Source organism: Galeopterus variegatus, unplaced genomic scaffold (assembly GCF_000696425.1).
Source record: "Galeopterus variegatus unplaced genomic scaffold, G_variegatus-3.0.2 Scaffold836, whole genome shotgun sequence".
Classification (NCBI taxonomy): domain Eukaryota; kingdom Metazoa; phylum Chordata; class Mammalia; order Dermoptera; family Cynocephalidae; genus Galeopterus; species Galeopterus variegatus.
The window spans coordinates 281234-309172 of NW_007726947.1; the positions used below are offsets into that span (position 1 = coordinate 281234).

Sequence of the window (27939 nt, forward strand, 5' to 3'; positions counted from 1 at the left end):
ATGAATCAAGGCCTTTTTTCCTCTCTGTTTTGGATCATTTTTATTGCCATATCCTCAAGTTCATTGTTTTCTTCTTCTCCAGTGTCTAATCTGCTTTAATCCCATCCAGTGTAAATCTTTGAGATATTTTTCATCTCTAGAAGTTTCATTTGGGTCTTTTATATATATTCTCATCATGTTCATGGTTTTCCTTTATGTCCGTAGCATATTTATAAGATTTATAATAGCTGCTTTAGGTCCTTTTCTACCAATTCTCTCATAACTGTCACTTTTCTGTTTTTTTTTCTTTTCTTTTCTTTTTTTTTTTTTTTTGTCCTTTTTGTGACCGGTAAGGGGATCGCAACCCTTGGCTTGGTGTCGCCCACACTGCGCTCAGCCAGTGAGCGCACCGGCCATCCCTATATAGGATCTGAACCCGCGGCGGGAGGGCCGCAGCGCTCCCAGCGCCGCACTCTCCCGAGTGCACCACGGGGTTGGCCCGAGTTTGTTTCTATTGATTACCTTCCTTCCCACTTATTGATCATATTATCCTGCTTTTTTGCGTACCTGATGATTATTGATCAACTGCAGAGCTTTGTGAATTTTATGTTTTTGGGTATTGGATTTTGTTGTAATCCTTTAAAAAATCTTTGTTTTTAGTCTAGTGCACTAGTACACAGTTAAGTAAATTGCAGACAAGTTTCTTCTTCTGAGGCTTGCTTTACACTTTGTTATGGTAGCTCAAGAGCATCTTTTATTCTGGGACTAAATTAGTAACACTAGTAAGACAAGGCCCTCTGTACTCTATCAAGTATCTCCTCACTCTGGCTGGTAGGAATACAAATTGTGAGTTCTGCAAATTATTCAGTCAATTGCTTTCTGAAGGTTCTTTCTTGGGCCTTGAGGAGTTTCATCTCATACATGTGCAGATCACTATATATGCAAAAAATTGAGGGTATCTCTCTGCAGATCTCTGATATTCTTTCTCTGTGCAGCTCCCACCTCTTCAGTACTCTTCCTCACTGTTCTTAGACTGATCTCTGTCTCAACTCATTGAAGTGGCCAAGCTCTGTTTTAGTTTCCTTTCCTTGTGCTACAGCCTGGAAACTGCCTCTAGGTGGTAAGCTGAGGCAATTAGAGGGATCACCTTGTCTCTTTGCTTCTCTCAGGGATCACAGTTCTATGTCGTTGTTGTCTAATATCTGAAACTGTGATCGTATATTTTATCCAGTTTTCTCGTTGTTTACGGCAGGAGGGCAATACCTGTAGTAGTTAATCATTCAGAGGCAGGAATGAAAGACTCTAACACCTAACATTTATGGAGTACCTAGTGGGTGTCAGGTCCTATGCTATCCACTGTACATGTAACATTATGGAGTATACTAACATTTATAAAGCAAATGCATTTCACAGGGCCTAGCTTCTAAAGCTCTGTAGTTTCAGGTATAACCTAACTTTTTAAAAAATTTTTTTTCCAAAAGATGACTGGTAAGGGGATCTTAACCCTTGACTTGGTGTTGTCAGCACCACGCTCAGCCAGTGAGCCAACCGGCCATCCCTATATGGGATCTGAACCTGTGGCCTTGGTGTTATCAGCACCACACTCTCCCAAGTGAGCCATGGGCCGGCCCATAACCTAACTTTTTAAAATTACATATAGAAATGTTAAGCTTGCAAAAGACAGGAAACTTTCCTCAGACTAAAGTCTCTGTTGTAGATAAATAATTGTAACACAGCAAAATTATTGGCTCAAGGACAGATGCCCTTGGAGCAGGTTAACCTAAAGTTGCTTTATTGTTGTGTAAAAATACTGAGGAAACTGCTGTAAGAAAAGACAGTATTTGCTAAGAACAAGCTTTTGTTGATGGATTGACTTAACCTTTTGCAAATTGCATTATGGAATGTCACTTTGTTATTTCACTGATGTTACCACCCTCTATTGTTAAACTATACTCAGCCATCACTCCACCTATGTTCCTTTTCTGTAACTTTCTGGCCCAGAGAATAAATACTGAGAAAGAACCCCAGTTCGGGGTTATTATTCCAAACAGGAATGCCTCTCTCTTGAGGGTTCCTGGAAAATTAACCCCTTTGGGGCTTCTCACTGCTCAGAAGAAATGGGCTTTGAGTAATCCTTTTTGTGTCTCCGTCATCCAGAGGAAGAGAGGTGACATAACATTTCATTTTATACAACAATGCTGTGAGGAAAGTACTATTATCTTTATTTTATGGACAAGAAAACTGAGACTCCGAGGGGTTAAGTAACTAGCCCAAGATACCATAGGTGGTGTAATAAGATGTGAAAGGTTTCAAATCCTAGTAGCCTAAGCTCTAAGCCACTGTTATCATGGTTATACTTTATCTCTCAAGAGAGGAGAATGAGAGGGTCAAGGGCAGGGAGGATTCTTGGCATGTAATAAGATAAAGTAAGAACCAAGGGAAGCACAGGATTTGAATATCCATTTCTCCAAAGAAAATAAACAAATGGGGCCGGCCCGGTGGCGCACTGGAGAGTGCGCTGCTTGGGAGTGTGGCAGCGCTCCCGCTGAGGGTTTGGATCCCATGTGGAGACCGGTTCCCGCTCACTGGCTGAGCGCGGTGCGGGCGCAACACCGAGGGTTGCGATCCCGTTACCGGTCAGTAAAAAAGACAAAAAGGAAAAAAAAAAAAAAGAAAAGAAACAAACGACTAATAAGAGAATGAAAAGATATTCAGCATCGTTAGTCAAACCACACAAAGAGATACTAGTTCACAGCCACTATGATGGCTGCAACAAAAAAGACAAATAATAACAAAACAAAACAATAACAAATATTGGCAGGAATGCGGAAAAATTGGAACCCTCATATGTTAATGGTGGGATTATAAAATGGTACAGATACTTTGGAATATAGTTTGGCAGCTCCTCAAAAGGTTAAATGTAGAATTGTCATATGACCTAGCACTTCCTCTCGTAGGTACATAACCAAGAGAGCCACAAGCATGTGTCCACACAAAAAACTATGCAAACGTTCATGGTGGCTCTATTCCTAATAGCCAAAATTTGAGACAACCCAAATGTCTATCAACTGATGAATGGATAAACAAAATGTAGTATATCCAGACAATGGAATATTACTTGGCCATACAAAGGAATAAATTCTTGATATGTGTTATAACATCTATGAAACTTTAAAACATTATGCTAAATGAAAGTGGCCAGTCACAGAAGGCCAAATATTGTATGATTCCATTTAATATGGTATGTCCAGAACAGGCAAATCTATAGAAATCGAAAGCAGATTAGTGGTTGCCAAGGGCTGGGGGAGGGAGAAATGGGAAGTAACTGCTAATGGGTACAAGGTTTTTTGGGGGTGATGAAAATGGAATTAGACAGTGGTGATGGTTACACAACCTTGTGAATTAAGCCACTGAATTAAACCCTTTAAAAGGGTGAATTTTATGGCATGTGAATTATATCTCAATAAAGATACTATTAAAAGGAAAAACAAGGGAAGATGAAGAATAATCCTTCTTGACTTGTTTTAGACTTCCTAGTCAGGCTGAGCATTGGTAATTTTAAGGTCTTACAATACAACAAAGATGAATGAAGCTAAGCAGTTAAAGGAGGGGCACAAGCCCATTCCTGCTTCAATTTCTAAGTCCTATAACTGCACTGACACACACCTACAGGTTACCTTTAGAACTGCATAGGACAATATCTGCTTACCACTGCGAGGACGGCTTTTCCTGAGCCGGTAACAGTCAAGGCAGACTCCAAATCCACATTTGCGACAAACCCAGTGGATGTTGAAGAGTGTTGTTTCACATACATCACACATCTCCCGAACACCACGCACAGCTCGCTTCCATGCCACTTTCTCTGGTGGAAAGAGGAAGAGGAATACTGTTGGCATTGACCATCCTGACCAATAGTGAAGGACCCTGGATCCACTGATCCTTCCACAAGCCATTTTGTCCAGCAATAAAATGTAAAGATTCACGAAGTTTGTGTTTTATAACTATAAGAGAAAGAAAATACAAGTAATTTCTATATTTCTGAACAAACTGTGCATACTTATTATAATATAATGATATTTCAAGGGCTTGTGGTAATACCAGGATATGATAACCTAGTGTCAAACAGGGAATTAATGCCACATGTTGCCACTTAAGGTACTGTAAAATTTTCAATTGGGGGGAGTTTGAAATAAGAGGATTCTTTCTTAAATTTAGGGTATAATTTTATAGTACATTTTTTCTTGGTCTGGAAATTGAATACAGTATCTCACAGACATGGAAATATTATAAGTGTCTGAATAATATGAGTTCTAGGTGTGAAACATGGCACTCAACAGCACCTCAACTATTCACAAACCACAGAGTATCGCCTACTAATACAAATTGGTTCAAAGCAAATTGAAAATATTCAGGGTGAACCAAACCCAAATGAGGACCCAAACGCATGTTATGTCAGCTGTGCTACAAAACTGAAAGGCAAGCAGGGAAGGAGTTTGGTTTGATAATTGTCAAAGACTGATAGACTGAGGTCTGTTGGATATAGTTAAGGCCTCAGCTATAGGTTGCTACAAAGAGAAGTTTTATCAGTCTTAATCTGTCCATAGAAAATGCCATCTGCCAATCCTCCCAATCCTCCCTTTAAGTGAAAGAAACTGAGTTTCCAACTAGGAGCTCCTGGAAGACAAGTAGGAGGGCGCCTTACGGTGTGGCTCCACCATCATCATGGCCTCCTTCTCAGACATTACGAGCTGGCAGAACTGGTCCCCGACATTGGCCAGGATGTATTTTGAGGTCTCTAGGTCTATCCCTTCTGCTAGGGAGGAAGAGGGAATCCACAGGTTCATGGCGTCAGGGTCACTTTGCTGGGGACTTAGAAACCCCTCCACACGGAGTACCCCCTTTCTAGTGAAGATCAACCTGAGATAGGAAGGTAGACAGTCAAACACATGGTAAATAGCAGTAGCAATGCAAACTAACACAAACCTAATATCCTAGGATCTAAAAGAAATCAAATGAGACTTACGAATCAGGGCTAAGAATTTTCACCATATTTGACCAACATAGTATGCATTCTCTGCTGACAGGAAGGCTTATTAACACTTAGAGGTATCAATTCTTTAAAAAGCTGACCCCAGAGTTGCTATCAGTTTTTCCATCCACCTTTTCTACATCTGCACCCATGCCACTGAATGTGACCAGAGAAAAAACACACGGCCATCCTCATTGTCACACTTTATTTTTTTCTCATTGTCAAACTTTAAATTCATGTCCACCTATCTCAGGTGAGCTCTTAATATTGCCTGACAGTCACAATACAGTTTCCTGATGTACTCCCTCTCCTAGATGCCTGTTTCATACCTTCTTTTCTTTTCTTTCTTTCTTCTTTTGTTTGTTTTGCTTTTGGTGGCTGGCCAGTATAGGGATAACCTTGGATCTTGGTATTATCAACACTACACTCTAACTAACTAAGCTAACTGGCCAGCCTTTCTTTGTTTTCAAACCTCTAATATTACTTGCCTCATGAGGACCTCACTTCCCATTCCACTGAGAAAAAAGGAGCCAGAAGAGAACTTCCACAAGCTCCTGCCACCATACTACCTACCTTCCTGCAACTGGGCCCAAGTACCCCATCTGATCTCCTGCTACTCTCAAGTAGGTACCAGTGACGGCCAATCTCTCCACCTACATCCTATTCCTTTCCCCCAATTCAAAGGCATTCCCCCTCATTCTCTCCTCTTTTCTACATCATCTGTTTTCCTCTCTACCAAATCTTTCTTGTCAGCATTTAAATTTGCTACAACTTCTATCACAAAAATCCTCTCAACCCATCTTCTTCCATTTATCTGCTTGTTAGAACAACATTCCTTGAAAGAGTTGTCCATACTCATTGTTGTCAATTCCTTCCCCTTTTATTTTCTCTTAATCCACTACAATGAGATATTCTCCCTACCAATCTACCAAAACTATTTTTTTTTCCTTTTTGTCTTTTTTACTGGCCGGTAACGGGATTGCAACCCTCGGTGTCGCGCCCGTACTGGGGACCGGCAACGGGATCGCAACCCTCAGTGTCACGCCCGCGCCACGCTCAGCCAGTGAGCGGGAACCGGTCACCACATGGGATCCGAACCCTCGGCAGGAGCGCCGCCATGCTCCCAAGCGGCGCACTTTCCAGTGCGCCACCGGGTCGGCCCTACCAAAACTATTTTTGACAGGGCCATTACATCTTGCTAAATCAAATGGTCACTACTTCCTGTCCTTATCTCACATGGCCTGTCAGCAGCATTTGACACAGTGTTATTTCTTCCTGGAAATACTTCCTTCAGTTGTCTTCCAGGATACCTCATTCCCTAGTTTTCCTACTAACTCACTGGCTGTTCTTTCTCAGTCTCTTTTACTAGTTCCTTCTCACCTTTCCTATCTCTAATCGTTGAAGAGTGCCAGAACTCAAACTTTGAACTGCTCCTCTTCTTTATGTTCATTCTGACTGATTTGATCTCAGTTAGAATCATGGCTTTAAATACCTAGTGATATCCAAATTCCTATCTCCAGGTGCAACCTCTTCCCTTAAGTCTAGAGTTGTATAAGCTGCCCTCTCAATATCTCCATCTGGAAATCTAACAGGCACCCCAAATTTAACATGCCCAAATTAAAACTCCCCGTTTTCCTCCCCAACCTGATTTTCCCTGAGAAATCGTATCAGTAAATGGCAATCCCATTTTTTCAGTTTTCAGGCCAAATTCATAAAATCACCCTTAACTCCTTCCTTTCATACTCTACATCAAATCCATCAGAAAATTACGGCAATCTACCTTCAAAATATATCCAGAATCCAACCACTTATCCCCCCCAAGTCTAAGCCAGCATGTTTCTCACCTGGATAATTCCAACAGTCTCCTAGCTTCTTTCTGTTTCTGCCCTTGCTTCCATATAATCTATTCTCAAGAAAGTAGTCAAAGTAGTCTTTTAAAACATTAATCACTGTCACTCATCAGCTCAAAACCTCCAATGACTTCTCACTCAGAGTAAAATCTAAGGCTCTTGGAGTGGCCCTTTAAAATCTGGACCCATCATTAACTCCTTTGACCTCAACTCTCTTTCTCCCCTTGTTCACTCTATTTTATCTACCCTAGCTCTATGGACACACCAGGAAGAGACCAGGTTCAGAATGGTAGCTCTTGTCTGGAATACTTGTCTCCCAGATAACCATGTGGCTTACTCCTTCACCTCTTGCAGGTAGTTCCTCAAATACCACTTTCTCACATAATCCTATTTAAAATTATAGCCTCTCTAGCCACCCCTTAAATCCTCTTTCTTTTATTTTTCTCATACTTATTACCAGCTGAAATACCATTTATTTAACTTCTATTTTTCTAATTTATTGTCTGCCTCCACAACTCCTCCTCAAACTTTCTGAGGGTTGGAATTTGATGTTTTGTTCATTGCTGAATCTTCAATGCCCAGAACAATGGCTAGATAAAGTCAATAAATATTTGCTGAATCACCTATTTGGATTTCTTTATTTTAAAAATTAAAGATTCTTGAAAGATCATCTCAAAGAAACTCCTAAGTTTATCAAGCAGCAGAAGAGTAACTAAATTGCTGTTGTTTGTTAAAAGCAGGGGATAGTCCCAGGATTTTCATCAGTTATCTATTTCAAAGATGCATCACATTGACTCCCAAAAGTACTTCTCCTTCTCTAACATGACTCAAGTTACTCTAGCACTGAAGAGGAGTAAGTGGCAGGCAGATCCATGATATAAAATGGAGTTCTGCTGCTTACACCACTGGTTTCAAATAGAACCCGAGTTAAGAATAACTCAGGGAATAGCACAGGGCCAGGCCGCAGCTAAGACTCCAAAGCTTCAATTCTCCAAGGACAAAACCACATGTCATTTTACAATCCAAACCACTAAGTCACTACTATGACAGAGCCTCAGCAAAGACCCTGAGGGCAAAGAGGTTAAAGAAAGTGAGCAGCAAGATGGTGAGACATGTTTACAGATTCAGAGAAAGAGTGGGGGTTATATGTCACTCACGAAACCTGCGAAAGGAGGCAGAGAGAAGTATGGGTACCTCCGGAAGTGAAAGAAGCGGCAGGCTACAGTAGAATCATCTTGCTCCTGTTCCTTAAACTTCCGATACCGCTCCAGGCGACACTCACGACACTTGTGCAGGTGAGGTGCCACGTTGATGCATGACCCATCCTGCAGGAAGGGCTCTCCAGACTGCTTCAGCTTCTTCACTTTGCTCACATCTTTCAGCACGGACTGGCCAACTGTGGCAAGGGAGGAAGAAAAAAGGTTGTTATGAGAGGTATAAATATGATGCTCTTGGGGACAGACATTTTTCCTGACCTGGGCTGCTCCTCCTTGCACTACTTGGGCATGTACCCATTAGGTACATCTTTGACAAAAGGGGAAATCAGGGAACAAAGAGGCTTCAACTAGAAGATAAGGACCATGGAGAACTTGTGCAAAGTGCCCCATTACAGTGAAACAACTCTTAAGCACAGATGTGAAAAACCCATGAAGGCAGAAGGTAGCCATCACCTGCCTCTAACCCCTCAGGATATGGCTATTCTGTTAATTAAGGCCTTTTCAGCTCCCATAGGATACCAATTCCTAATGAAACAGCTACTTTCACCGCTAGACTTTTTCTTACACACTTCTGGACCATAACCTCACACCACAGAAGTTAATGGATTTTGATAGAGGTATTAAAATCGTTATGCGTGTTTCAGAGAAGAGCTAAATTGAGGGGTGATTGTCTGCTTCATCAAATGTATAAAAGGCTGCTGTGTGGGAATGGAGACCAGTTCTCAGTTAACTCCCGTGAAGTACATTAAAGAGGATGAGCCAAACTAAAGTAGAAAGGGATGAAAGAAACACAAGGAAACAGTTCCTGACCAAAAATAACAGACTGCCAAGGAAGATCAAGAGTCCTCCTCTGTGGGATTATCATCATATGGGACAGAAAGCCCTCTTTCTTACAGTGCTAGTTTAGATGCAATCCTGCCCTGTACCAGGTCTGATAAGGGACCTCTGTCAGGCCCTTTTGGCTCTGTACTTCATAGAAGTTTTCATCAAAGTGAGGGCCTCTGCTACACAAGAGCACAACAGGAATTCGAGTCTAGTGCCAGAGCAAAGCCCATGTATAGCCCCAGCAGGATCACCTTTCAGAGGGGCGGTCCGAGGCCGGCCCTTGGGGGCCTGCTTCCCTTTGCCTTTGCCCAGCAACAGCTCAGCACTGCGCTCCCCATTGGGACCCAGCTTCCCCATCAGGTGCTCTGGAATCCCCTTTAGGCCAGTCTTGGCCTGCAGCTGCTCCTCAGAGTCGCTCAAATCTGACAGGTCACTGTTGGTGCTGGAGTCCGAGTCCTGTCTACAAGCCAAGCTTCGCTCATCCAGTGAGAACCTTTTCACAGCTTCAAAAGGAGCTTTGTTTTCCTGTGAAAAATCTGCTGGGGAGGACAGAAAGCTGCCTGAGTGCCTGCCAAAGATGTTACTAAAGGTTTTGAGGAGGGGATTGTCCTGCTGCCCAGGCCCCACAGTTGGCCTCTCCTCTGTGGGGCTGGAGGAGAGAGTAGGCATCTCAATGGGCTGGGTGAGGCTGCTGGTGGGTGAGCTGGAACGGCCATTCCCCATGGCAGAGAGGCTTGGGCCTCCGGTAGTAAGAGCTGAGCCCAGAACACCAGACACCAGCTTGGAGGAGTCAGTTGTAATGAAGAGGGTTTTTTTCTTCGCTAAAGTTGCCGAATCTGCAGAGGAGTGAGATTCGGGCCAGCTGGGTACTGCCTTGGAGGTGATGGTGGTAGCAGAGGAAGAGCTACCTGATGCCTGAGATGCAAAGCTGCTGAAAGGGCTATGTTCAACTTTCTCCACAAATGCCAGGAAAGGGTTAGAAGGCTCTTCTCGGGACAGTTTGGGGGGCTGTAAAAATAGATTTTCATGACTCTCTGGGGTGCGGGTATTTAAGAGGCTCCGTGGGAAGGCTGGAGTGAGGGTGGGCATGGACTCTGCAGGCACTTTCCGGTCCACAGAGCTGCCAGCTTTAGAGCCTGGCTTAGTGTCTGCTCCAAGAGTGGATCTGCCTTTACACAAGCCTGAGCTCAGGCTCTCCAGGCTTTGTTTAAATGAGTCCCGACTGGAGGAATCATCAGCCAAACTCTCTGAAACAGTAGTGAAGTAGTTACTGGTGGGTAAAGTTTGGGACATGCATTGAAAAAACAAGTTTTTGGAGAGATCAGAGTCTTTCTGAGACTCTGGTGCAGAGCTACAGCCAAAAGAAAAGCCCAAAGGTTTCTTCTCTGTGGCTAGAACCCCATTGGATTGGCTTCTTCCACTTCCAAAAGTCAAAGGTTGCGATGAACTTGGGAGAGGTGCTCCAAATCCAGAAGAGGCCAGAATAGAATTTCTTGAATTCTGAAAGGAAGATAGCATGAGTTAGTAATGCTGGCTTCTCACGACAACCTAATATCTCTTTCTTGGAGCTACCTATCACTAGATCAACATTTCTTGCGGGTCAATTAACTTTTCTTTCCTACAATTCCATGGTTCTGCTCTAATAATTGGATTTCACAAGCATTGGGGAAGAATCCTGACACAGACACACAGAGGGCATCTTTAGCAAGTTGAGCCAGAGACAGTGGGATGTTATTCATCTTGCCACTCCCTTGGGTATCATCCAGTCGACTGTCATAGTGATAGGAGGCCATGTAGTCTTCTTAGTATCTATTTGGAAGTGGAGAAACTCCACTAGGAAACTGAGGAAAAGGGTTCCTGAAAAGATACCAGCTTTTACTTTTAAATATACCTAGTAACGCCTGTAATATTAATCTACCTCAATGACCCTAAGAGCTATTGTTAAAGTTTTGATGTACTTAAGCTATTGCAAACTGCTCATTTTACAAAAAGTGACTTCACTCCATGAGAAGTCCACTGTACATTAAATAAAAGTATTCTCTTTATTAATCTGAAACTCCACAAGATGGAGTGGCCATCTTCTGGAATTTGGCCATCTATTTATGGATTCAAATCAGTCTAAAAACTGAATATCTGTTTCAATTATTAAACACCTGTTTCAATTAAAAAAGCTAAATTCTTAAAGAAAGCAAACTATTTATTAAGACCTTTTGTTATAATTAAGATCTAACATGGACCTAGGCTCCAGGGAGGGAAAATGTATATACTACAATATATACCAAACAAAAACATTCAGCATAGGGCCGGCCTGGTGGCGCACTGGAGAGTGCGCCGCTTGGGAGCGCGGCGGCGCTCCCACTGAGGGTTCAGATCCCATGTGGAGACCGGTTCCCGCTCACTGGCTGAGCGCGGTGTGGGCGCGACACCGAGGGTTGCGATCCCGTTACCGGTCAATAAAAAAGACAAAAAGGGGAAAAAAAAAAAAAACATTCAGCACAGCAAACTGAAGAATGAAATGATAAAACACTTTCCTTTCCTTCTTTTTACTTAGAAAATGTTAACTTCTGCAATGTGAATGATTGAGTGGATCAAGAAGGGTGGGGACATTTTCATATATAATATGCACCCATGTGCATACACAGAGACAGCAATAGGTAGGTAAAAGTCTCTTACTTAACATTTGTTAATCTAATAAAACCCAGGTTCTGGTACTTGACTTGCAAACCATAGAAAACTAAAAACATTAACCTTGAAGTAGTAAAGGATATCCCTAAACATTTACTTTAAAACATTGGAAATAAAAATTATTCCATGACTCCTTAACGAATATTGTATTTCCTTTTAGGGTGATGAAAATTTCTGGAACTAGATAGGATAGTGGCGATGGTTTTACAATATTGTGAATGTAGTAAATGCCATAGAATTGTACATTTTTAAATGGCTAAAATGGGAAATTTTATGTTATGTGTATTTCACCACAATTTAAAAACACTATTCCAGATAAACAAAAGGGTGGCTGTTTTTAGAAAAGGGTGAATTTCCATTTATTTAATCTACTCTTTAAACATGCAAGAGCAGTCAATATTGGGCTTTTCTTGAGAATACAAGAGGCACAAGAACCAGGCAGGCCACTTACTGCGTGGCTCCAATTGACACCTGCCACAGAGATTGCTTCAGGGCATTTTAGAGTTAAAAAATTAAAAGCTCATTTTCTTTCTTCTTTTTCTTCCCACTAAATAACTAGCATTGACTTAAACCCCCTCTCCACAAGAGAAGAAGAGAATAGACAGACACAGCCCTAAGGTTTTGTTGTGGTTTCATTAGTAGGATTTGGCCAGGAGCCTTGACACCTGTAGGACTGCAAGGAACTGGCATAGGCAGCTCATGTTTCACTACTAAAGTTACCCTTTAAAAATAAATACACACATGAATGAAAAATAATTTGATGGTCTTTCATTTTCCTTCAAATGATTAAATTCCAAATCCTTTTCTTATAAGAAAGTAATGACAGACTGATTTCAACTCAGTTTTTAGGGCAAGAAGCTTCTCAGTGGCTGTGACTCTATTTTAGATTAAGCATTGTAATGAAAACATTCATTTCTGTACTTGTAAGTCATATCCCAGGAGAAGACCTAGGCTGAACCATTACTAAAATGACAGAAATTTCTCCAATTTGTTTGAAAGAAAACACCCTCCAAATCCACATATCATCTATTCAGCTTTGCTACTCCAAGAATAGCAGCATTCAGTGGATCTCTTCTTGTAGCATGTAAAATTTGGTCTATCTTGTAAGTCCCATATACACTCACACCGCCTCTGACATGAAGCTGATTTTAAATAATTCAGGTACTATGATGACTTACAAACACTGGAAATTCACATAAGATGCTCACCTGATTCTCTGGGGAATGCTAGTCAACTAACAGGACAAACGATGAACAGTATGAAATTTGTATTTACAGGCCTTCTCCTTTTCTAGCTAACCATTCTATCTCCCTCCCCCTTCTGCACACTGAGGATTAACAAGTTGCATTTGCTAAGGGGAGGAAGAAATCAGATGAAATGTATGTGCCATGTTTTATCTGGCATTGTTATTATACCTGAAATCATTCCATTTTAGAACGCGAGCTCCTCCAAATAGGGATTTCAATTCTTTACTTATAATACATAGTACTTAGCACACAGTAGGTTCCTACTTACAATTTTCAAAAATCATTAAACATTTCATCTTTGTATTTCATATTCTAGCTTAGCTAGCAGCCCATTTGAAAGAAGAAAAAAAATAAAAAAAGATTAGCACCATAAATCATACTCTGGTGACCAGAATTAGTCGAAAATACTATACAGCTGATTTTGATATTGTTTCAAATTTGGATTGGGGAGTTAACTTGATGTTAACTTACATTTAACAAAAATTCCATTTTAGCAATGATATATGAATATCAGACAAAGAACAGAGTAAACTAGATACTACTGTGATTAAATCCACCAATTTTTCTAGGTAAGACTTAAAAAGATGAAGTTAGGGAGAAAAAGGAAGTATTCATGACTATATCAAATGATGGAAAGCAGCCCAGCCTCAAGAGAAAGTATCATGAAAATGATGAACTGAAAACAGGGTAATGGTAGCTTGCACACATAGTTTTAATTACAGTGTTCACTATTAGCAACACTGTGATTCATTAACCTTGCCTCTCAGAAGCCTGATGAAGGCTCAAACCACTATGTGAACTAAATAGATAACCGAATTAAAAAGATTCCCCACCAGATCTATTTTAACATCTCATTAAATTTGGTTGTATAATCAGTTTTTCATTAGCCCAATAGTTCAGGTGACTTTTGAAGAGCTGATAAAGTTATTAAAACATACACATTTGCCCAATGGCAGTAAAGTCCTATCCATAAAGTACAATTTAAGCACATCTCAGAAATACTCCTTCCTCGGGGCATTTGAGATGCTTTTTAATGTGTTAACAGTAAAGGAGGATGAAAGAGTGAACCCAAATCTTGCATATCTGCCCCTCGAGCAGCAACTCACCTCTCCTGAGGCCTGTGACCGGCTGCCTTTCTGTTTTTCTGGCCCAGTCCCTGAAGCAAGGCCAGTGTCTGAGATCCTCACCGTGGTTGGGGTGGAGCTGGCGGTAGTGACCACAGCTGCTGAAGCCACCATGCCCTGGCCAACTTGTTCCAGTGTTTTTCCTGCCTCTTTGTTTTCAGCTCCACCCACCTCTGGTGCCAAAGGTGTCTGACCTGTGGCTGTAGAATATGGAGTGAAAGGTACAGGTGTGTCCCCACCTACAGGCTCATCCTGCACCACCAGAGTCCTGCCGTTTTCTTTGGTGTAAGTGGCAAAGCGAATGTTGCGGTTAATCTGAGGAATAAATGTAGACGGTGGCTGCTTGGCTTTCTGATCCAGCCCTGGCTCTCCACTGGCATTCCCTCCTTTCCAGGGCCCTCGGCTTGCCTCACCTCCATCGCTCCCATTACTGTCTACTTCACCCCTGTCTCCTTTTAATTTCTTTGATGCAGGGTCACACCCTGAGTCCGAAGCACTTTTCCTCCTCCGGCCATCTTTCCCCTCTATGCTCTCTCTCTTCTTCTTTCCTTTGGAAGATTTTACTGCTTTTAACGTACCCCCCTACAAAACAAAATTCAAAAAAGATTTATTACAAGGGACCTTCCATCCTGTGAAAATCACAAACCATTAGCTCTTTCCCAACTCTAGAAGCAGAAAAAGCAGGCAAAGATTGCAAAGTTCCAATGCCAGCTCTAAGACATTCCCTTTGTCAAAAAGCTGCAATCTTCCTGTGACTCAATTTATACACACACTCAAGATAATAGTTACTAGAGATGAACTCACTTGGCAAACCTCTTAAAATGCACTACTTCCTCAAATGAACTTTTTAGAGGGTTTTCACAAGTTGTGGAAATTGTTTTACAAAATAGACTGTTAAACTAGGAGGGGAACTCATTTGCCCTATCAGGAAATAACTCATTTTATTACATATTTACTCTCTGTTTGACAGAAACTTGCATTTTAAGTATTAAAAAATGAAATCTCTCTACTCTGAAGTCACTAAAACCAACATTTGTCTGTGACCAAAGGAAAAGAAAACATGACAGAAAGGTTATTTAAAAACTCTGGGCCTTATTTCAAAGCATTAGACAAAGGAAAGGGCCTTACTTCAAAGCATTAGACAAAGGAAAGGGAAAAAGCACGAACAGCCACATCTCTTATCTCTTTTAGTAATTATTGAGAGGCCAGACAACAAAAAAGACACAGGATTAGAAGGCGCAATTCCTATCTCCATATAAATTCCTCCTCTGAGAATGATGAGGGGAGATGGGCATGCAGCTAACATTCTCTTGAGCAATCTTTATGCAGCATGGACTTACATCTGGAACATTTTTAGGTTGGTATACCACCACAAAAAAGATATCTGTTTTAGCTTTATTCAGATAACTTTCGGATAGCTCTATTCAGAAATGGGTATTGGGGTTAATAAGCTACTGACATGGCATTATTTAGCCATTAATATTTGTCAACTCAATCTCTTTCTGCCCTTGAATAGTCACAGATCTTTGCAGATCTATATCTTTATTGTAATTATTATCATAGTTGTTATAATGGAAACTTTTTCAAATTTTATATTTCTTGCCAGTTCTAGTTTCTGTATTTTTGGTTTTTTGCTGCCTTCATTTCCATCTTTCCTCTCAATTTCCTTCTATAACTCTTAAACAAAGCTCAAGATTTATTTGTTTCCCCCATACTTCTATAATATCCAAGTTTTCAAATCTTTCATTCAAAAACTGTTTCTGTTTGCTAAGCATTATTTTCATTTGATCCTCTTTTAAAACTTTTTTCTTCTTTCTTCAACCCTTATCACCCCCCAGTTTTCAGTGTTGTGAACTACAGAAGTACAATCAGTGAAATCTGTCCTTTCTTTCTTGCTCATTCACTCATACTCGCACTTAAAGGAGATGAAGTAATCATGGAACTTGGCAGAACTGTCAATGATAATTATACTTTGCTAGCTAGGAAGATAGTCACATCATGGCAAAGCCAAAAAGAACCAACATCTGCTACTCAAAACCACAGATACCTCCTCTAACTCATACAGCCAACTTGCAGAGCCTGCCTCACAGCCATCTCTTATCATTCCCTAAACAAAAACTTACATGTTATGTCCTACTTACGGTGAGCTACTCACATGCGAGTAGGTAGCTTAGGACACAGAGACTAGTACTCACCAGTTTTATTTTGCCAGCTGAACAGTACCTGGCATACAATAGGTGCTTAATGAAGGAAATGAATAAAAAAGGGGCCCAATACACCATCAAAGTAACAGGTGTTCTTAGCCATGCAAGCATAGTCAAGAGGTGTATCCTAGTCACGGTAATATAATACATAGTAAAGAAGTATTAAATTTAGCCCTGATTCTTCTTTTCCTACTCTGATCTTGTTTTACAAAATCAAGAATGACTGTATAAAGAAAATGAGGAAGGACTATATACTTAGCAGGAGTGGCCAAGACAGCAGTATTACAGAGGTGCTAAGACACTATGAGGAATATGTGGACAGCTGGCCTGTTAAAGGAAATTCACACAGGATTCCTTGACTGGTTCGAGCAGAGATTTATCTTTTCTTTGGCTATAATAATTATATATATAATAAATCATAATATAATAATATTAAGAACCAAGAGTTAGCCTGGTTCAAAATAATTATGGAGTAATCCACTGTGTGCTAAGCACAGAATTAGGCATCTGTATGATTTGATTCTACTTGGGAATACAGAATTTCAGACTCCCTTGGAGCTCACTGCCACCTAATGGAAAAAAAAAAAATGTGGTCTCTCCTTCATTTCTTGTTACTGAGTAGGTCATGAATATTAATACTGTTTATTGCAGTTTTAACTGTCAACTGTGTCTTTCAAATATACCTGTCCTGAGAGAATATAAGAAGAAATAGTTCTTGGATTTTAAAAAAACTAAGGAACATAGCCATGATTAAAGGGGTTTGCTCAAACTAGGTCTCTTTCTTGACCCTATCTTCCCTTAACCAGACAGACTGTGGAAAGTACAAAAAATATACAGTGGCCAGAGCTGAATAACCCAAAGGGCATCCATGGAAAAGACACATATAAGAAATCTACATAAGAAGATAATGTGAACTCATGAGTTTGCTCAGAGATTCTGTCCATTACTATACCTCACTCTGAGGCGTCGAGTTATCCATCAGCATCACATGGATTAGTCTGGGATCTACCGACTTGATCTCACCACTCTACGGTAGGAGCCGGACAATAGAAAATATGAAAAAAGGGAAAAAGATATTTAATGCCTTGTTCACCAAGAAATCATTATGTATTTTCCTAATCTATGTAATTACCTATTTATTGTTTCTATTCCCCTTCTAGGAGGAAAGCTCCCAGAGATCTCTACTGTCTCATTCACTGCTACAACATCTGAAACAAGGTCTGGAACATAGTAAGCATTCAAATATTTGTTAAATAAATGAATGAGAGAATTGAGTTCAATGCCCAAGTGTGTATTTTAGGGATGTTAATTTCAAATTCTACATCTCAAAAGCCTTCCTATTCTGTATATTACGAAACCAGAAACCTTCAGAACCAACAATCATGAAAAAATTACTCTAGTCTTAAAGAATGAAAACTTCAGGGGTGGGGGCAATTTGATAGAAAGTGTCAAATTTATTGTACATATCCTTTGACCTAGCAATTATAACTTAGGAATTTATTCTAACAAATAATGTGAAAGGATATTCAAGGATATCACTGTGGCATTATTTGTATTAGTAAAAATACTGGCAATGACTTAAATGTCCATACATTTTAGATTAAATTAGTTATGATACATCCATTCAGTGGAACAGCATGCATCTATTTTAAAAGGACAAGGCAGATCTCTATACTTACATATAAAGATGATCATTATATAGAATTAAGTAAAAAAGGTAAATTATATATAACCATCTGTATCATACAATCCCATTTGTTGCTAAGGTGTGACATATAATTATATATCATATAAATACATAATATATAAATATTATTATATATACATACACATACATATACACATAGAAAATATTTGGAAGAGGGCTGGCCCGTTAGCTCAATTGGTTAGAGCACGGTGCTGATAACACCATATTCAAGGGTTCAATCCCTGTACTGGCCAGCCACCAAAAGAAAAAAAAAAATTGGAAGACTGTGGAATGGAATACATGAAATTTTTAAATGAAAATTTATTATCTTAATTTTTTAAAAACTTAATAAAGACAAATAAATAAAAGCACATTATGTTTACAATATACAAGGGTCTTCAAAAAGTTCATGAAAAGATTTGTATTATTATTATTATTATTTATTTATTTATTTTTTTAAAAGATGACCGGTAAGGGGATCTTAACCCTTGACTTGGTGTTGTCAGCACCACGCTCAGCCAGTGAGCTAACCGGCCATCCCTATATAGGATCCGAACCCGTGGCCTTGGTGTTGTCAGCACCGCACTCCCCCGAGTGAGCCACGGGGCCGGCCCAATTTGTATTATTTTTAAATTCTATTTTTCCATGAACTTTTTTTTTTTTTTAAAGATGACCGGTAAGGGGATCTTAACCCTTGACTTGGTGTTGTCAGCACCATGCTCACCCAGTGAGCTAACCGGCCATCCCTACATGGGATCTGAACCCATGGTCTTGGTATTATCAGCACTACACTCTCCAGAGTGAGCCACGGGCTGGACCTCCATGAACTTTTTGGAGTACCCTTATATGTGACTGCTAAGGGCAAGTCTTAAACCAATTAAAAGATGTCACAGCAGGAAGAAAAAAAAAAAAAAACAACACAAATATATTATAAATAGGGCTGGCCGGTTAGCTTACTTGGTTAGAGGTGGTACTGATAATACCTAGCTCAAGGGTTCAGATCCCCATACCAGCCAGCCACCCCCCCACCCCCCCAAAAGATGTAATAAATACATATTTCTTTGCCTCAAAACACTCGTCTACTGTTTTTCCTAAACAATTCTCCAGGTATCACTGAATATTATGTTCTTTCTGTTTATTTCATTAGGAACAATTCATTTTCTTCAGCCTCCAGTAGTGGGTGGTATCAGAATTATTACAGAAGTAAATGCTAACTGACTAGTTTTTGAACTACTGACTTTTATGAATATGATAAAATTATAATGCCACTTTACATTTGTATATTGTTCTACAGATTTCAAAGAACTTCCAAATACATTTTTCCAGTCCCCAAATCAGTGTGCTGTAAGGTCAGTGGGGGTTTATATAATTACCTCTAATTTACAAACGAGAACAGTGAGGTTAAAAATGTTGAGCAGCTGGGCCAGCCTGGTGGCGCACTCGGTAGAGTGTGGCGCTTGGGAGCGCGGTGGCCCTCCCCGCCGAGGGTTCGGATCCCATATAGAGACCTGTCCGCTCACTGGTTGAGCGCGGTGCGGGCGCAACACCGAGGGTTGCGATCCCGTTGCCGGTTGCGGTACGGGTGCGACACAGAGGGTTGTGATCCCGTTACCGGTCACAAAATTAGACAAAAAGGGGGAAAAAAAAAAAAAAGTTGAGCAGCTTTTCTCAGGGTCATATAATCATTAAGTGATCGAGCCAGGGAAGGAACCCAAGGTGCCTTATAGGTAATAAAGTGCTTGCCTTCTCTACACCATCCTCTGAAAGGGGATGGATGAACTTTAGATGAAATAACTCAAAACCTCACCTCAGTTACAGACACCTCCATAAGACGGGTGATGGAATCTTGATGGCTTACAACACCATAGAGCCACCCTTCTTCCCCCTCTGGCTGGTATACCTTGACCCTGTGACCTTGAACACTGTAGGGACCTACAGGAGAGATCAATCAGTATTAAATATTTATGGCTAAGCTATATTTCATAATTGTTTCTAAGAGCAGAAGGAAAACTATATGACGTAAATATCTGGCATTTTCAGTCCCCTTTTATAGTTAAATAAACGAGTAATTCCAGATTCATCACACTTAACAATTTAAAAACAAAACATAAATTATTTTCCCCAATGATCTTTGTAAATTCTTCACTTATTTGGAGATTCCTTAGAATCTAGGGCTGGCAGGTTAGCCCAGTTGGTTAGAGCATGGTGCTGATAACACCAAGGTCCAGGGTTTGATCCCTGTACTGGCCAGATGCAAAAATAAATAAATAAATAAATAAATAAATAAATAAATAAGAGAAATCTTCCAGGCCCCTAATTCCACCTCTGCCAAAGTCCAAGGGCTAAAACTTGGAGCAGGATGGGAATCTGGTGTTCTACCTCCTGAGCCTTCTACTACCCTTTTTGATGGTGAATTCTAGGTTTCTTAATCTTCCAATTATGAATGTAATATAGGAAGAGAAGGAAACTTACAAATCAAAAACTATGATTAGAGCTGCCTGGATAGTTCAGTCAATTAGAGAGTAGTACTGATATAATCAAGGTCTGGGTTTCAAACCCTGTACTGGCCAGCAAAAAAACCACACACTTAAAAAAAAAAAACAAACAAAAAAAAACACCTACAGGTAGTATGGAAAAATACTCAGATACTGACATGTACATAAAAAAAGTGAGGACACTAAGTTGAATGTGTTATTATGTTAAATGACCATAGGAGTGATATATAACCCTTTACATTTTGCTATCTGACTTTTAATAACAGTGGGTGGAGAGTTCACTTTATGAGGTTTCCAGCCTCTGCACTAGCAAGAGTCTGAACAAATATAGCACCTCTCTTCCTAGGAACACAGAGTTTCAAAGATATTACTTTATCAGCAGGTAATGTGTTACCCGGCAATTTCAGCTGGCCCTCCAAGACAGTCTCTCTTTCCTGCATATTGCTGTACATTTGAGACTATAGTTAAATCATGCCTAATTTTAGATTATTCTCTCTTGGAGCTATAATTAAAATTCCTTAATTTTTCTATACACACTCATATACATCTCCGCCTTTCATTATGTCTGCTTTTTTCTTCTCTAGTACCAATTTTTCCTCACATTCTTTTTTCTTCCATACATCTCCTTGATTATTGAACATCATCCAATAATAATACCTTCCTTCCCCAATAGGTCCATTTTCTTACTTTTACATTGGATTTATTTTGACAAAAAAGAACCAACAACACTATATCACTGAAAATAATGATTACCGTGAGGCTCAGAAAGGAAGGGGAATGGAGGTACAACATGGAGGGAGGGATAAATGAAGCAATAGTCTACCCTTTGTATAGAATCCTGGGCAAAACCTATATCTGAACTAGAAAGCTAATAAATTTTTTTTATTCTTAAAAATAATATGCTGTTAATCTGAATGAGCCTATGGACATGTTTTATAAATATACTTTGCATTCTAAGTTATCTGTTGGTGTTAACAGTCTTTAGTTCTTGAGAAATTTGCTGATAGTAAGTTCAACAAAAGCAAAGATGTTCTAGCTCATGGCCATATCTCCAATGCCTTAACACTGTGTTTAGTAAGTCCTCAATAAATATCTAAGAAAGGAAAAAAACCCCCACAAAACTAAACTTGCATCAAAACTGTATTATGAAATGTAGAATGAAGAGGAAACACTGGTCTGTGTGAGATCCTCTTTTTCCAGTCTATGCTAGAGATCCAGCTAACTGGAGATATTCTTGACACTATCCACAAAAAGAAGATAGGTACAAACGTTTAAAGTGGTGTGGTGTCCCACTCTATCACTCAACATTGACCATTCACCTGATTCAGAGTTCAGGGACAAAGTCTACCTGTTCTTACCTCGGCTGAATATCTCTTGTAGCTTTTGGTCACTGATCAAAGCATTAACTGTTTCTCTCAGTGCAGCATGTTCCAAAAGAATTTGGTTTTGGCTATCTGTTCCCATCTGGTAAAGATGAAAGAAGAAAACTGAATATTAAAATGAACAGCAATAACATCTAACCAGATGAGAAAAATCATACCCTAAGGTGCTCTATATCAATAAATATAGGTATTTAGTGCGATCCTCTCAGATAACAAGAGAAAAAAATTTTCTTTTTTTTTTTTTTGCCAAAGAATGTCTGTAGAACTCTAGTCTTCTGAGATACTCTGCAAAAAATTAAGGATGCTAGGATCAATCAGGATTAGGAAATATTATATACTATACCTTTCTACATACAATAGCATATTAAAGGCTCTACAAGTCATAAAGGAAAGAAACCTGTTCAGGCCAGTGTTTCTTATACTTATTTGACCACAGAATATTTTATTCCATGTAACTCTTTTTGCTTATTTTGATATTTAACCAAAATTTACTGAGTGCCATCTCATATAAGCATGAAGATTATAAAGATGAATAAAGCAAGGTTGCTGAGAGGGAGGTGAGGCCTAATGAGTGAGAAAGACATATCAGCAAAGAAATCATCATTAATATCTCACAAAACACAGTGTAGGAAATACCACTTGTAGCTGTCTCATTAAGACAGCAAAACTCAGCTGTCCTGCATTTTGAGGGCAGCCCTGGGCTGCCTGTCACTTTGAGAGCAGCCTGGCAGATTCTTTTCCTTTAATAAAGCTTGAATGGTAAAAAGAAAAAAAAATTAAAAAGACAGCAAAACTCTCAGTAGTTTCCTAATTTTTTTTTAAAAATTATTTTTATTTTTTGGAAGTTTCCTAATTTTTAACCATCAGACAGAAACCCTTACAAGTGAAAAATAAATAGTACCATTCTTAAATTCTGAAACTACAATTCAGATGCTAATTTGTTTAAACACTAACTTATCCCTTTTCTTTGTAACTAAAGATATAAGTAAGTTCTTCAATATTTCATGCTGTTTGGAACCAGCCCAAACTCCTCCCAGCCACTTGCCAGTAAGGTAAGCATAGGCCCCCTCAGACCCAATTTACAGAAGCATCACCTCAGAGAAGTCACCTCTTCTGAAGGGACCCTTAGAATTTTGGTTTTAAGTCTTGGGTGGTTTTAAAGTGTGGTGGGGAATGAAGAAGACGAAAGAAGCCTCAGCCACCAAATGTACTTTTCAAGGGAGCAGAAAAACTTTAAAAGGCACAGGGGAATTTATTGGAGGAAGTAATAAAAGAAATGCTAAAAGAAAAGGGGAAATACCCATATTTATATCAACAAAGAAGTTAGTCCCAGACCAGCCACCTCTCCAAAAAAGAAAAAGAAATTAGCAAGGGGATAAATAGGCTCAGGAATAGAGCAAGTGTTAAATACCTGGAACAGATGCAACCCATTAGCATCTGATAGGAAACGAAGCTCTCGATCCAGAAGGTATTCGACTGGAACCACAGAACCCAAACCCAGTTTATCTACTAGGGGAGTGAAAGTCTGTGAAGTACAATGACAAGAAATTGATTAGAACTTGGAAATGAAAATAAATAACAATTCAATCAAACCTCTAACTTCAGAAAAAGTATCCGTTATTATTAATTATATCTTTCATCTCAGTAAATACAGGTAAGCTAAAGCATAAGTCCTTGGAAACATTCCCAACGCAGCATCTGCCCCTCAAATAATCATAGAATGCAAAATAAAGTAGAAAGTCAATAGTCTTATTTATTGCTAAAAAGCACAAAAGGAATAAGAAATTCCTCATTCTCCCTAGGGATCTGACTAATCTTTTTGCCAGGCTTTAAAAGGGTTAAGCTGGGCCGGCCTGTGGCTCACTCAGGAGAGTGCAGTGCTGATAATACCAAGTCAAGGGTTAAGATCCCCTTACCAGTCATCTTTAAAGAAAATAATAATAATAATAATAAATAAATAAATATAATAAAAGGGTTAAGTTTTAGTAAATTCCCAGAATAAAGAGTTACATTGTTATCACATCTAGAACTCCTGAAATCTTTGTGAGATTTCTAAAATAATCAGTGGTACATATAGGAATGGGTAAATTCATATACTATTTCATAACTAAATGGACTGTAAAGGCATGCTGAGACCCCATTTATAAAAGAGCTTCTCCTAAAAGTTCAACTAGAAAGTGCCCATAAAAACAAAGAAAGAAAATGATAATATCTACAACTGTTAGGTAAAAAATCTTCGTTTTGAATATTATTTAATTTAGTTAGCTACAGGAGAATTAAGATTTTTTTTAAAATGTTACTATTTATGCCTATACTTAGTTAACAGGATAGATGGAAACAAACAGATACTCTCAGAATTTTATAACACTGTTTTGTCTCACTTCATGACACAAAACTTGATAATTAAAAAGAAACTTCAAGGGGCTGGCCAGCAGCTCACTTGGGAGAGTGTGGTGCTGATAACACCAAGGCCACGGGTTCAGATCCTATATAGGGATGGCCGGTTAGCTCACTTGGAGAGAATGGTGCTGACAACACCAAGTCAAGGGTTAAGATCCCCTTACCGGTCATCTTTAAAACAAAAACAAACAAAAAAACTTCAGGGCTGGCTGGTTAGCTCAGTTGCTTTGAGTGAGGTGTTATAACACCAAGGTCAAGTGTTTGGATCCCTGTGCAGGCAAGCCACTGCCAAAACAAAAACAAAAAACTTTAAGTATTACAAACATTGTTTCAAAACTTTGTTATGAGAAGACTAAAGATGAAAAAATTCCTTAGAGAAAAAAAGTATCAAATATTATCTAATATACAAAGTTCTGGAGGACACAAGAGAAAAGTTCTCTCCTAATTTTTGCTTTGGTAAATTTAGAATAAAAATGTGTTAAAGGCAAAGCATAGAGTTTTGGGGAATTCTAAAGAGTTCAGCTACTGGGGAAAATACCATAGTTATAGTATAGGAACAAAGCTCAAATAAGCTCCTACTCAATAAAAGCCACTCACCAGAGCTGGCCACTGTGCAATTGACACTCGAGTGCCCTGGAGAAGGACTGGGTCCTTCCGGGGTGCCCATACAAGTGACCCTTCCAACAGAAGCACAATAACTTCTTCAGCATGAACTTTAACCCAGGAGTGTTGCTTCCAGTTACAGCCATCAAATTCTACAAAGATCTGCAAAATGAGATAAAAAGCAGTTTGAACGCCACATTTGGAAAAATTCCACACTTATATGAACAAACACAAACCTCCTCTTTTGAACAACTAATAGAAATTCTACTAACTTGTTCTTAAGTTCTTTTAATGGATGTCAATTAAAACTGATCCTACTTGAAAGCTGGTCTGAAAAGTGGGAACAGAGTTAAGGGGACATAGTTATCCATGCTATTCAGTAATTTTTAGGGTTTTTTTGCTAAATTTTTAATGAAATTTGCAACTCTTAGTTTCCAATTCATATCTACACACATTAGCTGAGGGCTTACTATAAGGTACTGTGCTAGGCTCACAAATACAACAGAATCTGCACACTTCCTGGTCTCAAAGAGCTCATAGTCTAATAGAAAGAGAAATTTTTTTAACTTCTACTGAAAGTTAATGTGAACTTCTTTTACTAATTTTCTGAATAGGTAATATATGCACATGTTACAAAATTCAAAAGGATAAACACTTAAAAAAAATAGTTGCCCTCCCAGTCCTATGTGTAGATTTCTTAAGTGCCACTGCCAGCAGTGATCTCACATCTGCTGGTTGAGGCATGCTATAGTCACAATGCTTTGCTTCCTCCCTGAAGAGATACTCCACTTCTTGAGACATACTTGAGTAGATACCCTCCTAAAGAGTTTCTGAAAGCGATTCTTATTAACTGAAACTACTTTTTTCTAATAAATATTATGGTTAGATTTGGCTTTCTATATAAATTTTAACTTGTGAACATGATTCAATACAGCATAAAGATCAAGACATATACCTACTGGAATCACTACTTAGAATAGGTATGTCCAGTGCCTAACATACAGCTGGTCACAAAAGAAGGGCTAGAATATTTATTCATCTCTAACCCACTTCACCTTCAAGACTTTTAGTTGGCTTTTGGGAAACACATGCAATAAAATGATAAAATATAAACTAAAGGACATCGAAGCCAAGCAAACTATAACAGGAAGTCACTATTAAAGTGAAAAGAGGGAAAACTTAGGCAGGCAATAAGGATTCATACAGCTGCTATGACTGACTGACATATTTCACTCTGAGCTTTCCAAAGACCCATGTGAAAATGGAGACAAGGACAGTTGTATAGTTTTCACTGTTGAAAGGGAAAACATACAGCAATTGCTCAGGGAAGCAAAGTTTTCCAGTCACTTGGAGCTGTAAGAAATTTCTCACATGAGACTTCCTAAGGCAACACTGAGTGATGTAGGATAGTATCAGAATTCCCAGAGCCATGATTTCTAACTGGCAACTATGGAGTTACAGGAGGATCTTTAAGTACAAGGGTCACCAAGCATTTCTTGTAGACTGAATACTGAAGGTCTTGCACATGTATGAATTATTATTTTTCAAATATATATAGATGGCATAATGAATAAAATTCAAATACATTAAATTGTTAAAAAATGTTTATGTGTATTTTACCACAATAAAAAACTGAAAAAAAAAAAAAGTTACTGGATCCACAATAGCTTTTGTTGGTATATATGTTCTCACCTAATCAACCAAAAAATTATATTTACACTTATATAAAAATTTAGGATATTTATACCTGAGAAGTGTGAAACCATAACTTAGTAGCCAAACATTAGGCTTAATCTCTTCACATTCAGTAAACACTTGAGAATTAAAGTACATTGCTCAAAAGTTACTCCAAAATTTTATTATATAAAGTTCTAGATTTATTATTTATAACATACCAAGTAACTGGGCTGACTGGTTAGCTCAATCGATTGAGCACAGTGCTGATAATACCAAGGTCAAGGGTATGCCCTTGCAGGCCAGCCACCCAAACAAACAAAAAACAATACTATAGGGCCGGCCCGTGGCTCACTCGGTGGAGTGCGGTGCTGATAGCACCAAGGCCCCGGGTTCGGATCCCACATAGGGATGGCCGGTTCGCTCACTGGCTGAGCGTGGGGCTGACAGCACCAGGTCAAGGGTTAAGATCCCCTTACCGGTCATCTTTAAAAAAAAAAAAAAAAAATACTATAATACCCCAAGTAAGCTTCATTTCTACACTTAAAAAAACACGATGGAGAAGCAAGGCTCAGAGTGCGGTGCTGATAGCACCAAGGCCCCGGGTTCGGATCCCACATAGGGATGGCCGGTTCGCTCACTGGCTGAGCGTGGGGCTGACAGCACCAGGTCAAGGGTTAAGATCCCCTTACCGGTCATCTTTAAAAAAAAAAAAAAAAAAAAAATACTATAATACACCAAGTAAGCTTCATTTCTACACTTAAAAAAACACGATGGAGAAGCAAGGCTCAGAGATGGAAAGCATATTTTTACAGAGAAAGAAAACACTGAACTGGACTATATTTAATATATGAATGGGTTCATATATACATACACATACACACATGTTGTAGGGGAATAAGACATAGTCCCTGCCTTCAAGTAACTTTCAGGCAACCGAAGAGAGAGACATGTATTCAAACTCACATTTAAGTGCAGGCTTGGGCACCAAGAAAGGTAATAATAGCATAATGAACAAAACTTGGGGTTTATGTTCCAGGCAGCTTGGATTGAAGTTTTAGTTTTACTCTCTATCAGTTGTAAGACTTGGGCAACTCCCTCTTCCCTCAAGTCTTGGTTTCCTCTCTTGTGATATGACATACCTATCTTACGTACCTCATAGACTGGTTGTAAAAATTAAATAAACTAACAGATTCAAAAGCACTTTGGTCAACTGTAAAGCACTATTTGGGCAATAATATGCCATAAGATAATAGAAATGGAGTAAAATAAAGTATGGTAGGTATTCAGAAGCAGAAAAGATCATCAGGTGTGCAAAGGCGAACAAAAGCCCCAGTCAAGGTCTAGGATGGCCAGGAACTATAGCACACTGTGGGGAAGAAGTGGAAAATGAGGCTAAAAAGACTGGGGGTCAATGTGGAAGACCTTGAACACTGGGATAATAAAATTTGGGCTTCATCCAGCTGCCAATGGGAGGGGTGTGTTCGTGTGTGTGTGTGTACACAATTGCCATTAAAAGATTGCAGTATGTGTGTGTG

At 39.3% G+C, this 27939-nt stretch overlaps 1 protein-coding gene across 1 annotated transcript in view; it reads right to left on the reverse strand.

Moving 5' to 3' along the window:
• Positions 1 to 27939, reverse strand: part of KDM3B (lysine (K)-specific demethylase 3B) — a 65905-nt gene that overhangs the window by 23621 nt on the left and 14345 nt on the right. Inside the window, exons 2-11 of the mRNA XM_008572805.1 lie at positions 24722 to 24889; positions 23136 to 23249; positions 21701 to 21806; positions 19655 to 19779; positions 17113 to 17187; positions 13939 to 14538; positions 9152 to 10400; positions 8053 to 8254; positions 4682 to 4896; positions 3689 to 3841 (exon numbers count right to left, since the gene is read on the reverse strand). Of these exons, the coding sequence (XP_008571027.1) occupies positions 3689 to 3841; positions 4682 to 4896; positions 8053 to 8254; positions 9152 to 10400; positions 13939 to 14538; positions 17113 to 17187; positions 19655 to 19779; positions 21701 to 21806; positions 23136 to 23249; positions 24722 to 24889 (3007 nt within the window). The remainder of the gene's footprint in view (positions 1 to 3688; positions 3842 to 4681; positions 4897 to 8052; positions 8255 to 9151; positions 10401 to 13938; positions 14539 to 17112; positions 17188 to 19654; positions 19780 to 21700; positions 21807 to 23135; positions 23250 to 24721; positions 24890 to 27939) is intronic.